At 36.8% G+C, this 15,572-nt stretch overlaps 1 protein-coding gene across 1 annotated transcript in view; it reads left to right on the forward strand.

The window, feature by feature from the left end:
- LOC117074206 (calcium-binding mitochondrial carrier protein SCaMC-1) overlaps positions 1–15,572 on the forward strand; it is a 55,927-nt gene that overhangs the window by 17,894 nt on the left and 22,461 nt on the right. Inside the window, exon 3 of the mRNA XM_033195403.1 lies at positions 2,880–2,967. Coding sequence (XP_033051294.1) covers positions 2,880–2,967 — 88 coding nt within the window. The remainder of the gene's footprint in view (positions 1–2,879; positions 2,968–15,572) is intronic.

The raw sequence follows: 15,572 nt of genomic DNA on the forward strand, positions 1-15,572 counted from the left end.
TGCTGTACCAAACCCCTCCCTACTTGTGAATAGTCAGGGTCATTTCATTTACAGACTTGTGTTAAACAAATAGATTGACAGGAAATGTGGTTCATGTCTGAGATAAGCAAACTTTTTGTCCAGAAGTCCAGATAATAAATATTTTAGCTTTGTAGGTCATGTGGTCTCAGTTGTAGCTACTTATCTCTGCTGTTGTACCTCAAAAGCAGCCATGGACAATATGTAAATGAATGGGGATGGCTGATTTCCAATAAAACTTTATTTCCAAAGATAGTTAATACACCTTATTTGGCTTGAGGGTTATGGTTTGCCATGCCTTATTTACACTGAATATTAAAGTTTAATTCAAAGCAATTTCCTTCAAACAAACAAACAAAAGTCTTTAAATGGTTTTGAAGATTATTCACATCTGTGACTCTCAGCCAGGAAGAGCTGAGTTTGGGTTGGAAGTAGTACTGTTGAAACATTTGTTGCCCATCAGCCTGACAATATATGCCCCCAAGTCTAGCCTTAGTCCAGTCTTCTAGCAAAATTCAGCTTGCTTTCTTCTCTGCAAACTTTCTTTCCGACATGGACCCTCTGCAGTTCGGATTGTCTTGCGGGTCAGATTGTCTGTGTGCTGTTATAGCAGGCAGTAGCTGAGAGGTAGAGCTACCTTAAGATCAATTGCCAGGTAATCAGAGGTCAATCATCCCAGTACATAAATTGTGTACATATCAATTGTTCATTTTATAAAATTCTGAATGAACCAGAGGAACTAAAGATGAAATTTTGATGGTATATTTGTAGGAAATCCACACACTGTTTCCTTAATTTACCATGTTTGTATATTTTAAAACAATGTGGCATTATAGGTTCATATTTTTATTTTTCAGACTTCTTTAATGCAAAACATATACAGTTGATCCTCATTATTTGGAGATTCTGTATTTGTGAATTTGCCTACTCAATAAAATTTATCCCAAAAGTAACCCCAAAATATATACTCACAGTACTTTCCCAGGCATTCCTGGACACGCACAGAGCAGTGAAAAACTTGAGTTGCTCAGCATGTACATTCCTAGCTAGTAGAATAAGGCAACACTCTACCTTCTTGTTTCAGCTCTCATACTATTAATTAGCAAGTATCCCTTTCAAAGTCTATTTGGTGCCAATTTTTGCATTTTTGTATTTTTATTGGTAATTTCCTTTTTAAAGTGTTCCCCAAATGTAGTGCTGAAATGCTGTTTAGTGTTCCTAAATGCAAGAAAGCCATGGCATACCTTATGGAGAAAATATATGCGTTAGATAAGCTTTGCTCCAAATTCAATGTTAGTGAATCAATAACACACATTAAATGAGGTGCCTTCAAACGGAAACAGACATAAAACAAGGTTATGTATTAATCAGTCATGAAAGTGTTGTGATCAGAGGCTCACAGGAACCTAACCCTGTTTTTCCTGTAGGAATAATGGTTCGGTATTTGCTAATTCAGTGTTTGCAATGAATATAGAACTTTATGGAGCATGATTACTGTGAATAATGAGAATTGAGCATATCTCTTTAAGAATGCAGTTCTAAAGGAGAATATTCAGAAGGGTATTTGCATAATTTCTTTGCTAACAGATGCTGCCTCTCACTGTCCTTACATGGTCCAGATTCTCATGCTGCTCCTTCCCTCTCCCCAGGAGGATTCTCTCAGAATCCTATCATCTCTCCAGGGTCCTTTCTCCAAGAAAGTCTATTCTTTCACCACTAACAGTAATTTTTGTCTTCCTCTTTTTCTGGAGAAGTCAGCTGTTTGTGCTACTTCAGCACCAGATCCTCTCTTTGTTTTGTTTCATTCTTTTTTGTGTGCAGTAGTCGTAGGATTCTTATGAGCCTGTGAATTGCTGGAAGGAAATATAGCACTGCTTACATTTATTGCTTCTATTTTATTTTCTATATTCTCTTCCTGTCTTCTGATTGTTCTCCTTCTGTCTACAAACATGCTCTAATTTCCCTAGTATTAAAAATTTTCTGTCTATTATTGTTCTTTTTTCCTTGCTCCCCTTATTTTTACTGCCAGATTTTTATTTTTATTTATTTATTTTTGAGACGGAATCTGACTCTGTCACCAAGGCTGGAGTGCAATGGCGCAATCTCAGCTCACTGCAACCTCTGCCTCCCGGCTTCAAGCAATTTTCCTCTCTTAGCCTCCCGAGTAGGTGGGATTATAGGTGCCTGCCACTATGCCTGGCTAATTTTTGTATTTTTAGTAGAGATGGGGTTTCACCACGTTGGCCACACTGGTCTCGAACTGCTGACCTTAGGTGATCCACCTACCTCAGCCTCCCAAAGTGCTGGGATTACAGGTGTGAGCCACCATGCCTGGCCTTTTACTGCCAGATTTTTAAAAGAATAGTCTGTGCTTTAGCTCTATTTCCTCATTTACTACTACTCTTTAACTCAGTGATATATGATGTTTTGCGTAGTAAAAGTCTAGTAATTTATTTAAAATGTAGAAATAGATACTTTTTAAATGACTAGATCCTACTTTAATTGAATTTATCTTAGAGTTAGAATATCTTGATTTGGATCTTAGTTCTGCTACTTCTTAATTACATTACTTGGTAAGGCCACTTGAGAAGTTGATCTCTTTGGAGGAATATTATTTATCTTTAAGGCTGTTATAATTACTGAATTTTAAAAAAATGTGTGTTTATTTGTTTAATGTATTTGTTACATTTTTAGTATTGATGTTGGGATAGGCATTTAAGCAAATCTATAACTCACCTACATGCATAATTTTGCCTTAATCAGTTTAAAGCTTTCTCTTAAATGAGAGATTTGAAATTCATGATTTCTATGGCTCTTGTCAGTTCCGAGTTTTATTTTTTGCCCTTTTTATTTTTTTAAAGGAAAAATTGAGGCTTCAGAAATTGTCCAGTCTCTCCAGACACTGGGTCTGACTATTTCTGAACAACAAGCAGAGTTGATTCTTCAAAGGTAAGCTCTTCATGTTGGTCAACAATTGACTTTCACTTTAATATCCTGTATTAGAACTCTGTGTTTGTAAGTGTGGCTTTAAAACACCTCCCTAGTCTTCAGTACGTATATCCAAGATCTTTTTGTCTTTTTTCCCTCCCATTTATGGTAACTTTTTTGAGATGGAGTCTCACTCTGTTGCCCAGCTGGAGTGCAATGGCGTGATCTCAGCTCACTGCAACCTCCGCCTCCCAGATTCAAGTAATTTTCCTGCCTCAGCCTCCCGAGTAGTTGGGACTACAGGCACGTGCCACCACGCCTGGCTATTTTTTTTTATTTTTAGTAGAGACAGTTTCACCATATTGGCCAGGCTCATCTCGAACTCCTGACATCAGGTGATCTACCCGCCTTGGACTCCCAAAGTGCTGGGATTACAGGAGTGAGCCACTGCACCCAGCCAGCAGCTTTACTGAGTTGTAATTCACATACCATAAATTCACTTCTCTAAAGTATACAATTCCAGTGATTTAAAACATTTTTTTATTTTTAAATTGACAATTATATGTGTTTATCATGTACAACATGATGTTTTGAAGTATATATACGTTGTGGAGTGACTAAGTCTAGCTAATTAACATGATACATCTCATACTTAATGATTTCTGTGGTGAGAACACTTTACATCCATTCTCTTAGTATTTTTCAAGAATATAATATATTATTATTAATTATAGTCTTCATGTTGTACAGTGGAGCTCTTGAGCTTATTCCTCGTGTCAAGCTGAAATGGTGTGTCCTCTAACACAAACCATACCCTACTCCCAAAGTATTCTGCTCTCTGCTTCTATGAGATTAACTTTTTCTGATTCCACATGAGTGAGATCATGCAGTATTTGTCTTTACCTGGCTTATTTCATTCATAGTGTTACAAATAACAGGATTTCCTTCCTTTTTATGGCTGAACAGTTTTCTCTTGTGTATGTGTAGCACATTTTCTCTGTTCATGCATTGGTGGACACTTAGGTTGATTCCGTATCTTGGCTATTATGAATAGTGCTGTAATGAACATGGGAATGCACATGGCTCTTTGATATATTGATTTCATTTTATATATGTATATATATGTGTACACACACACACACACATACAGTGGTGGTATTGTAGGATCATATGGTAGTTCTGTATTTAATTTTTAAAGGAACTCCATACTGCTTTTCATAATGGCTGTATTAATTTACCTCCTCACCAACAGGGTGCAAAAGTTCCCTTTTCTCTACATACTTGCCAACACTTGTTATCTTTTGTCTCTTTGGTAATTGTTATTCTAAGTGTAATATGAGGTGATATCTCATTGTGGTTTTTATTTGCATTTCTATGGTAATTAGTGATATTGAGCTTTTTTTTTTTTTCTTGTACTTTTTGGCCATTTGTATGTCTTTGAAAGATGTCTATTGGGGTTTTTTGGTTGTTTATTTGAGGTTTTTTGTTTTTATGTAGGCATTTACTGCCATAAACTTTGCTCTTAAAACTGCTTTTGCTGTGTACCATGGGTTTTGGTATACTGTGTTTCCATTTTTTTTCATCTCAGGAAATTTTTGAATTTTGCTTTCAGTTTCTTCATTGACCCACTGATCATTCAGGAGCGTGTTGTTCAATTTCCATGTATTTGTGAATTTGCTGAAGCACCTCTCTTACTGATTTCTAATTTTTTATTATTGTGGTCAGAAAAGAAACTTGATATGATTTCCTTCTGCTTAAATTTGTTAAGACTTGTTTAGTGGCCTAACATATGATATCCCCTGGTGCGCCCTGGTGCATGTTCCATGTGCAGTTGAGAAGAATGTGTGTTCTCTTGCCATTAGGTGAAATGTTTTATGTCTGATCTGTCCATTTGGTCTAGAGTATAGTTTAAATCTGATGTTTCTTACTGATTTTCTGTTGAGATGATTTGTCCATTGCTGAAGGTAGTGTGTTGAAGTCCCCTACTATTGCTGTATTGCAGTCTGTCTTTGTTGTTGTTGTTGTTGTTGTTGTTTTTGAGACGGAGTCTCCTCTGTTGCCAGGCTGGAGTGCAGTGGCAGGGTCTCGGCTCACTGCAGCCTCCACCTCCTGGTTCAAGCGATTCTCCTGCCTCAGCCTCCTGAGTAGCTGGGGCTACAGGCACCTGCCACCATTCCCAGCTAATTTTTGTATTTTTAGTAAAAACAGGGTTTCACCATGTTGGCCAGGGTGGTCTTGATCTCTTGACTTCATGATCCACCCACCTTGGCCTCCCAAAGTGCTGGGATTACAGACATGAGCCACCGCACCTGGCCAATGTTTGGTATTTATCTTTAGGTGCACTGATGTTGGGTTCATATATATTTATAAAAAACAATAGCTATGTAATTTATTAAGGGATATGCAATGTAAAATATATAAATTGCGACATTGAAAATTCAAAATGGAAGAACTGGAGTAAAAGTGCCTTCATATAACTTATTGTTATATCCTCTTATTGAATTGACCCTTGTATCATTATATAGGATCTTTGTTTCTCCTTTACACTTTCTGACTTAAAGTTTGTTTAATATGATGTAAGTATACTCCTGCTCTCTTTTGAGTTCTGTTTCCATGGAATATCTTTTTCCATTCCTTCACCATCAGTCTGTGTGTATATTTACAGATGAAATGAGTCTGTCATGGGCAGCATATAGTTGGATCTAGTTTTATTTATCCACTCAGACACTATGTTTTTTGATTGGATAATTTAATCCATTCATGTTCAAGGTAATTATTGGTAAGTAAGGACTTTGTACTGCCATTTTGCTTATTGTTTCATGGTTCTTTTGTAGATGTTTTATTCTTTTCTTCCTCACTTGCTGTCTTTTTTTTGTGGTGAAGTGATTTTCTCTAGTGGTATGTTTTGATTTCTTGCTTTTTATTTTTTGTGTATCTCCTATTGGTTTTTGATTTGTGGTTACCAAAAAACATCTTAAGAGTTATAATAGTTTATTTTAACTTGATAACTTCATTTTTATTGCAAAAACCCTCCAAAACAAAAAAAAAATCTACACTTTTACTTAATCCCTTGACATTTTGAATTTTTGATGTCACAGTTCACATTTTTTCATATTGTGTATCCCTTAACAAATTATTGTAGCTGGTATTAGTTTTAATAGTTTTCTCTTTTTTCTTTCCTACTACAGATATAAGTGATTTGCATACCATCATTACAGTATTATTTTTAATTTACCTGTGTACTTTGTTTTATCAGTCAGTTTTATACTTTCAGATGTTTTCCTGTTACTCATTAGCATGTTTTTCTTTCAGCTTGAAGAACTCCTTTTACATTTCTTATAAAATAGGTGTGGTCATAATTAACTCCCTCAGCTATTGTTTGTCTGGGAAAGTATCTCTCCTTCATTTCTGAAGGACACTTTGCTGGGTACATTAGTCTTGGTTGGTATTTTTCTCCTTGAACACTTTCAATATATCATCCCTTTCTCTCCTGACTTGGTAGGTCTCTGCTGACAAGTCTGTTGCCAACCATATTGGGACTCTCTTGTATGTTATTTGCTTCTTATCTCTTGCTGTTTTCAGGATCCTCTCATTGTTTTTAATTTTTGATAGTTTGATTGTAATATGTCTTGAGGTAGTCTTGTTTGGACTGAATCTGATTAGAGACCTTTGACTTTTTCTGTATGTAGAGATTTACATCCTTCTTCAGGTTTGGAAAATTTTCTGTTACTGTTTCTTTAATTAAGCTTTTTACCCCCTTTATCTTCCTTTTCTCCTTTTTTAACTCCTGTGACTCAAAACTTTGCTCTTTTGATGCTGTTCCGTAAATCTTGTAAGCTTTCTTCATTCATTTTCATTCTTTTTTCTCCTCTGTGTATTTTCAAATAACCTTTGAGTTCATAATTTCTTTCTTTTTCTTGACTACTTCTGCAGGTGATGCTCCCATATTGCATTTTAATTTTGTTCATTGTATTTTTCAGCTCCATGATTTCTGTTTGGTTTTTTTTCTTTTATTATTTCAATCTCTTTATTACCTTTCTAATTGTTGTCACTGGTTATTTTCCTAATTTCATTGAATTGTTTCTTTGTGTTTTCTTGAAGTTTGCTGAGCTTTCTTAAAACAGTTATTTTGAATTCTTTGTCAGTTCATACATCTCTGTTTCTTTAGGGATGGTCATTGGTACTTTATTTTGTTTCTTTAGTGATGTCATTTGTTCCTGATTGTTGTCAATGATTGTGGCCACGTGTTTATGTCTGTGCATTAGAAGAAGTAGGCGCTTATTTCAGTCTTTGCAGACTGGCTTTGTCTGAGAATGCCCTTCAACAGTTAGCCTGTCTAGAGATTCTGTAATATTTAATTAAATATCTTTAATATTTTGAAGAACTTTCAAACTGTTTCTAAAGTGTCTGCACCATTTTATAATCTCAGCAGCAATGAATGAAGGTTTCAGTTTCTCCACAGCCATATCAATACTCATTACTGTCTGTCATTTGATTTTTTGATTTTAATTTTTTGTGAAGCAGGGTCTTGCTCTATCATCCCATCATCCCATCTGGAATGCAATGGTACAGTCATGGCTCACTGCAACCTCAACTTCCCTGGCTCAATTGATCCTCTCACTTCCTGAATACCTGGGAACACAGGCATGTACCACAATGCCTGGCTAATTTTTATATTTTTGGTAGAGATGTGGTTTTGCCATGTTGCCTAGTGTATTAGTCCATTCTCATGCTGCTATAAAGAACTGCCTGAGACTGGGTAATTTATAAAGGAAAGAGGTTTAATTGACTCACACTTTTGCTTGACTGGGGAGCCCTCAGGAAACTTACAAGCATTGGTGGAAGGGGAACCAAACACGTCCTTCTTCACATGATGGCAGGAAGAGCAGTGCCTAGCAAAGAGGGAAAAAAACCCTTATAAAATAATCAAATCTCATGAGAACTTACTCACTATCATGAGAACATCAGAATGAAGGTAACCTCCCCCATGATTCAATTACCTCTCACTGGGTCCCTCCCATGACATATGGGGATTATTGAAACTATAATTCAAGATGAGACTTGGGTGAGGGCACAGCCAAACCATATCATTTTGCCCCTAGTCCCTCCCAAATCTCATGTTCTCACATTACAAAACACAATCATGCCTCCCTACAGTCCCCCAGTATCTTAACTCATCCCAGCATTAACCTAAAAGTCCACAGGTCTCATTGGAGACAAGGTAGGTCCCTTCTGACTATGAGCCTGTAAAATCGAAAGCAAGGTAGTTATTATACTTCCTAGATACAATGGGGGTACAGGCATTGATTAAATACACTTGTTCCAAATGGGAGGAATTGGCCAAAATGAAGGGGCTACAGGCCCCAAGTAAGTCCGAAATCTAGTGGGGTAGTCAAATCTTAAATCTCCAAAATGATCTCCTTTGACTCCATGTCACACATTCAGCTCACGCTAATGCAAGAAGTGGGCTCCCATGGCCTTAGGCATCTCTACTCCTGTGGCTTTGCAGGGTACAGACCCCCTTCTGGCTGTCTTCACAAGCTGGTGTTGAGTGTCTGTGGCAAGCTGTCGGTGGATCTACTATTCTGGGTTCTGAAGGATGGTGGTCCTCTTTTCACAGCTCCACTAGGCTGTGCTCCAGTGGGGACTCTGTGTGAAGGCTCCAACCCCACATTTCCCTTCTGCACTGCTCTAGCAGAGGTTCTCCTTGAGGGCTCTACCCCTGCAGCAAACATCTTTCTGGACATCCAGGCCTTTCCATACATCCTCTGAAATCTAGGCAGAGGATCTCAAACCTTAGTTCTTGGCTTCTGTGTACCTGCAGACTCAACACCTTGTGGAAGCTGCCAAGACTTGGGGGTTGCAGCTTCTGAAGCCATTGCCTGAGCTGTATGTTGGCTTCTTTTAGCCATGGCTGGGATGCAGGGCACCAAGTCCTGAGACTGCACAAATCAGCAAGGCCCTGGACCTGGCCCATGAAACCATTTTTTCCTCCTGGGCCTCTGGGCCTATGATGGGAGGGCCTTCCCTAAAGACCTCTGAAGTGCCCTGGAGGCATTTTCCCCATTGTCTTAGTGATTAACATTTCACTCTTTGTTACTTATGCAGATTTCTGCAGCTGGCTTGAATTTTTTCCTCAGAAAATAGATTTTTATTTTCTGTCACATCATCAGGGTGCAAATTTGCCAAACTTTTATCCTCTGCTTCCTGTTGAATGCTTTGCCACTTAGAAATTTCTTCTGCCTGATACCCCAAATCATCTCTGTTAGGTTCAAAGTTCCACAGATCTCTAGGGCAGGGACAAAAAGCCACCAGTCTCTTTGCTAAAGCATAGCAAGGGTCACCTTTGCTCCAGTTCCCAACAAGTTCCTCATCTCCCTTTGAGATCACCTCAGCTTGGACTTCATTGTCCATATTACTATCAGCATTTTGGTCAAAGCAATTCAACACGTCTCTGGGAAGTTACAAACTTTCCAACATCTTTCTGCCTTCTGAGCCCTCCACATCTCTTAAGAAGTTCCAAACTTTCCCAGTCTTCTTCTGAACCCTTCTAACTGTTCCAACTTCTGCCTGTTACCCAGTTCCAAAGTCACTTCCACATTTTTGGGTACCCTTGTAGTAGCACCCCACTCCTGGTACCAATTTACTGTATTAGTTCTTTCTCATGCTGCTATAAAGAACTGCCTGAGAATGGGTAATTTATAAAGGAAAGACGTTTAATTGACTCACAGTTTCGCATGGCTGGGGAGGCCTCAGGTAACTTACAGTCATAGCAGAAAGGGAAGCAAACATGTCCTTCTCATAGTGGCAGGAAGAAGAAGTGCTGAGCAAGGAGGGAAAAGCCCCTATAAAACCATCATATCTTGTGAGAACTCACTCACTAGCATGAGAACAGCAGCATGGGGTTAAGCACTCCCCATAATTCAATTACCTCCTACCAGCTGTCTCCCATGACACATAGAAATTATGGGAACTGCAATTCAAGATGAGATTTGGGTGGGGACACAGCCAAACTATATCATCTAGGCTGGTATTGAAATCCTGGGCTCAAGCAATCCACCCACCTTGCCCTACCAAAGTGCTGGGATTACAGGCATGAGCCACCATATCTGAACTGTCTTTTGATTTCTTTTGATTTTAACAATCCATTGGTTCTGCTTCTCTAGATAACCCTGACTAGTATATAATTGGTATGAAGTGATATCTCATTGTGGCTTTGATTTATATTTCTTTCATGGCTAGTGACTTTTTTTGTACTTTTGGGATATCATTATTATTACTAATGTTTATACTTCTTCAGTAAAAATGTTAGAAACACTTTTTAAAGGCAGTATGTGACCAGAGTTTCCTGTAGTTATATAACCATCATGGACCTTCCCTCAAGTGCTTAGCCATTAGTGTTACTCATGTCACTCCAAATGTCTGCTTGTTTTCTTCCATTTCACTGTCTCTTTGTGTCCCAAACCTGAATTCATGGGGAAAACATCTGAATAGTGCTTAATATGGTTTGGGTATTTGTCCCCTCCAAATCTCATGTTGAAATGTGACCTCCAGTGTTGGAAGTAGGGACTAATTTGGTCACGAGAGTGGATCCTTCATTAATGGCTTGGTGATAAGTGAACTCTATTAGTTCATGAGAGCTGCTTGTTTATAAGAGCCTGGCACCTCATTTATCTTGTCCTTCTCTCACCATCTGACACACTTGCTCACCTTTTTCCTTCAGTCATGAGTAAAAGCTTCCCGAGGTCTCACCAGAAACTGAGCAGATGTTGGTGCCATGCTTGTACAGTCTATAGAACTGTGAGCCACATAAGCCTCTTTTCTTTATAAATTACTGAGTCTCAGGCGTTCATTTAAAACAACGCAAAACAGACTAACACAGTGTTGATTGAAATAGCTGTGACTGGGTCATCACAGTGAGAGAGGAGTCACTGGGTTGAAATATAGCTTCCTACTTACACCTCTTCAGTAGAAGCTGTAGATATGAAGTAGCTGAAGCAGGCATTCCCTCTGAAACGGGTTTCACATACATCATAATTATCTTCTGCTCTCATTTTTCTTTTAGGCTTTCATCTCCATCTCATTTCCCATTTCCTCTCATTTTCATATCTTTAGGTTTCTTTCTCCACAATTATTCAGAACCTGGGAACCCTTCACTCCAGTTATTCTTTGTCTATGCAACTTGTTTCTCTGCTTCATGGCTCTTATGGTTTGTAATCATTGACTTATTTGTGTATCTCAGTGGTTAGGAGTACAGTTTGGAATTAAAACGCCTGGGTTGAAACTCTTAATTGTACTCTACTTACTAGCCTTGTGACTATAACAAAATCCTTAACCTCTCTTTGTCTGTAAAATGGAGAGTGTAGTAAATACATGGGCTTGTTTTAAGGATTAAATGAGTTAACATGGGAAGTACTTAGAACAATGCCTGGCAAATGCTCAATGAATATTGGGTATTGCTTGCTTTTGTTTAGTGCTTGTTGTTCCCACTGAGGGCACAGACCATGTGTATCTGGTTAACAGTTCTATGTCTACCACATTACGATAATGGACTCTCAGAAAATCCTAAAGAATATGTTAAAGAATGAGTAGAATTATGCTACTGAAAAGGGTGAGTTGAAGGTAGGTATGGGAAAGGGCACATACATATGGGAAAGGGCACATACATCCTGGAAGCAGCATATATGGAGAATGGGTCACACAATGTTTCTTGGTACTCTCTAGACCATAGTGGGCCACCTCTTAGCTAGTGGCCTATGGATTATTTCAGTAGTCTGTTGGAAACAGCCATGGATGTGATAATAATGACCCATTTGTGGGTTTTAAGAAAAAGGACAACTACAATACTAGACAATAATAGTGTGTAAGAGGGGAGGGGATGATTTGTTTTAAACTGTTCTAAAATTGTTACCTTATTTAGGATGGTGGGGTCAAACATTCACTTTAGACTTTGTTATATGTATGTGGTAAAATTTCAAGGTAAACGATTGAAACTATAGTAATTGAGTATATAACTTCAAAACCAGGGAGGAAAGAAATGGAATAAGAAAATAAATGCAAAAACATAAGATTCAAACAATCCAACAAAGAGAGGAGAGGGAAAAACATAGAAAGAAAGAGATAATTAGAAAGCAATAGGTAAGATGTGAGAAATAAATTCAAGCGCAGTAAAACTCCACTAAAATGTGCCCTGCAGTAATGCTGGGGCATGATTTCCCTTCATTTCCATTCTCAAATGGGGCAGGCTAAATAAAGTTCTTACCCTGTTTCCGTGGGGGTTTGAGGTGAGTGATGAGTAAGTTAGGAGATAATCGCCTTTTGATCAGTTAGAACTTTCTCAGTTTAGTCTTCAATTAATAAAAATTAATGTAAATTTTGTCAGAAGGTAGAGATTGTCAGATGAAAGAACAAGCAAAATAAAGTCCTACTAACCAAAAAAAAGCTGGGGTAGCTATGTTAATATCAGCTATGGGATAGCTATGTTAATATCAACTATTTTAATATTAATTATTATTAATAATCTATTCATAATAGATTATATAGTAAAAACATTAGTAAAAATAGAGTGTCACCACGTTTTAAAATTCGGTATGAGGATATAAAATTTTTAAGCTGGTTGATAAAATTCTGGGGATAAATTGGCAAATCCATCACAGTGGTGAGAGAGTTTAACACAGTTCTTCCTGTATTTGATAGGTCAAGCAGAGAAAAACTTTAATGAAGACAAAAAATTTTAAATACATAAGCTTGATTTAATGGGCATGTAATAGGACCTTGCATCAAAAAATTAGAAAAAATATTTTTTCTTAGGTGCATATGGCACATGTATAAAAATTGATTTCATAGTAGGCGGTAAAGCCAGGTTCAACACATTTCAAAGAACCGATATCACAAGAACTACTTTCTCTGACCATTGTGTGTTAAAGTAGAAGTCAATTACAGATATAAATTATAAAAATGCCAATATTTTAAAATGTGATATACACTTCTCAACTTGTGGGTCAAAGGAAATCATAAGTGGAAATTCAAGGACACGTTGACTTGAAAACATTAAAACTTATGGAGTATTTCTAAGATGGCACTTGTAGGAATTTTATAGTCTGAAAACTTTTATTGGAAAATAATTAAGTCTGAAAACTAATGTGCTAAGTTAGGGGAGAGAAACTGGAATAATCTCAAAGAAGGTAGGAGGAAGGAGGTAATAAAGAATATATAGCAAAGATGCAGTAACAGGATCAACAAAGCCAGAAGCTGTTTGTTGGAAAAGGCAAGCCTCTGGAAAGATTGATGAAGAAAAAAGACAAATGAGATGTAAGTAAATCATGTTCAGTTACAAAGAGACACCTAAGAACTTTTAAAAAACTAATAAAATATTATGAATTATTAATGCCAATAAATTTGAAAACAGACAAAGTAGATGAATTTCTAGAAAAATGGAACTTACTGGGACTGAATCAAGAAGAAATAGCTGATAGTACCTAAGCAATTGAAGAGATTGGATCAGTAATTTAAAATGTTCTCATAAACAAAACGTTAGCCCCAGATGGTTCTTGCAAATGATTAAAGAACAGATGTACAAACATTTCCAGGGTGTAGAAGTACACTATCGTATCCTTTCTAGATCATTATAACTATAACACCACAAGCAGACAGTATATGAAACAGCGAAAGTATAGACCAAGATACCTATGACTTATATGTAAAATTTAAAGAAAATATTAGCAAACTGAATCAGCTGTATTAAAAAATATACCACAATCAATGTATTTATAAGAGCAACTTAACGAAATTTATTAGAAGACATTAAAGAAGACTCGGTATAGAAAATATGTATATTATCTCCAAATTGGTAATAGAGATTCAATGCCATTGAAAAAAACCCACCTGGTTTTTTTTTGAGGAACTTGTCAAGCTGAGTCTCAAATTTATATCAAAGAGCAAAGACCTAAGAATATCCAGGATATTCCTGAAGAACTGTAAGGAGCCAGGGGCCTGCCCTATCGGATACCAAGGGTTGTTACTAAGCCATAACCAAGTCAGTGCTATTTCTACAGAAACAGACAAGTTAACAAGTGGAACATAATAGAGAGCCCAGAAACAGACCCATCCATATTTTGGATTTGTTACATGAAAGAAGTAGCTTCACAAAACTTTGGGAAAAGGAGAGTGTATGCAATAGATGATGCTCATGCTCATGCTTGTGCAGACAAACAGGAAATTGGGATACCTGTCTCTTACCATACACAAACATCAACCTAAACATGAAAGTTAAACTATAACAGCTTGAGGTGGTGGGGAAGAAATATCTTTATCTCAGTGTAGGGAAGAATTTATTTTAAAAACAAGATACAAAAAGCCATACACAGAAATGAAAAGACTGAATTCAACTGCATTAAAAAGATTAAATTCAGCAACATTAAAATCAAGAGCATCTGTACTTGGACAGCATAGAGTGGAAAGACAAAGAGAAGGTATTTGCCAACTTATAACTTGAAGGATTAGAATGAACAATATAAAGAATTACATAAATAAGAAAAAGATAAACAACCTGTTAGAAAAATGGGCAAAGACATGAACAGCATATTTTACATGGAAGAAACAGCAATAGCAAATGAACATGGTAAGAGATGCTCAACATCTTTGGTGATTTGAAGGGAAATGCAAGTTATACCCACAGCAAGACTATCTTATCTAAGAAGTTTGTCAGTACACTAAATGTTCTGTGGTTTTAAGCTACAGAGTTTGTAATTCATTTATTTATTCAGTAAATACTCGGTGGCAGGCACTGTTTTAGAAACCTTGGTTATAACTTTGAATGAAATAAAAAAAAAATCCTTGCCTTGTGCAGGCTGCTTATGTGTGGGAGGTTGGGTGGTGGGGTCAGGCAACAAACAATTACATTAAAGTAGAAAATAGTGATATAAATAAAGCTATAAATATTGCAACCCAGAGTAATACTATAAACATAAGTAGTGACTAGGACTCTTATGCAGATATACCTCTGTGCTGGGACAAGTGAAAGTTTAAGTGTAATTTCCCATGTGCAGGTCTAAATAAAAAATGACACTAGAAAACACAATAATGAATATCTGAAAATTGCATTTTATTTGACTGCTATGCTTTTGCGTCATTTTCATACTAATTATAGAATAAAATTTGTAGGATGCACCAAAGCTTTTTCTTTAGAGACATCCATTAATTCAGTAAATAAATGAGCACCTTCTTTGTGCCAGCCGCTGTAAGAGGTGGCCGAAGGAAGGGAATAAAACAGTCAAAATCCTGGCACATTTGGAATTTCTCTTAGGAGAAAACAGATACAAATGGCATTAATTAGCAATAAACTTGTAAAACAAGCCAAATATTAATGATAAATATTTAAGACTACAATATGTTAATTTTAAGATTGAAAATGAGGTGCCAGGATTTCTTAAGACTCAAAGGCACAGTCACTGAGAGTTTGATTTTTTACAATCACTGTTAATTTTTTAATTTTCCTAACTTGGAGGAAATTGATAACATGTTTTGAGTATATTTCAAAACTACATTCAAATGTTGCAATAGAACATTAAGAATTATCTTCATGATCCACTAAGTGCATGAAAAAATGGATAGTGAATCTATTCATT

The sequence above is a fragment of the Trachypithecus francoisi genome, unplaced genomic scaffold (assembly GCF_009764315.1).
Source record: "Trachypithecus francoisi isolate TF-2019V2 unplaced genomic scaffold, Tfra_2.0 Lachesis_group5, whole genome shotgun sequence".
NCBI lineage: Eukaryota > Metazoa > Chordata > Mammalia > Primates > Cercopithecidae > Trachypithecus > Trachypithecus francoisi.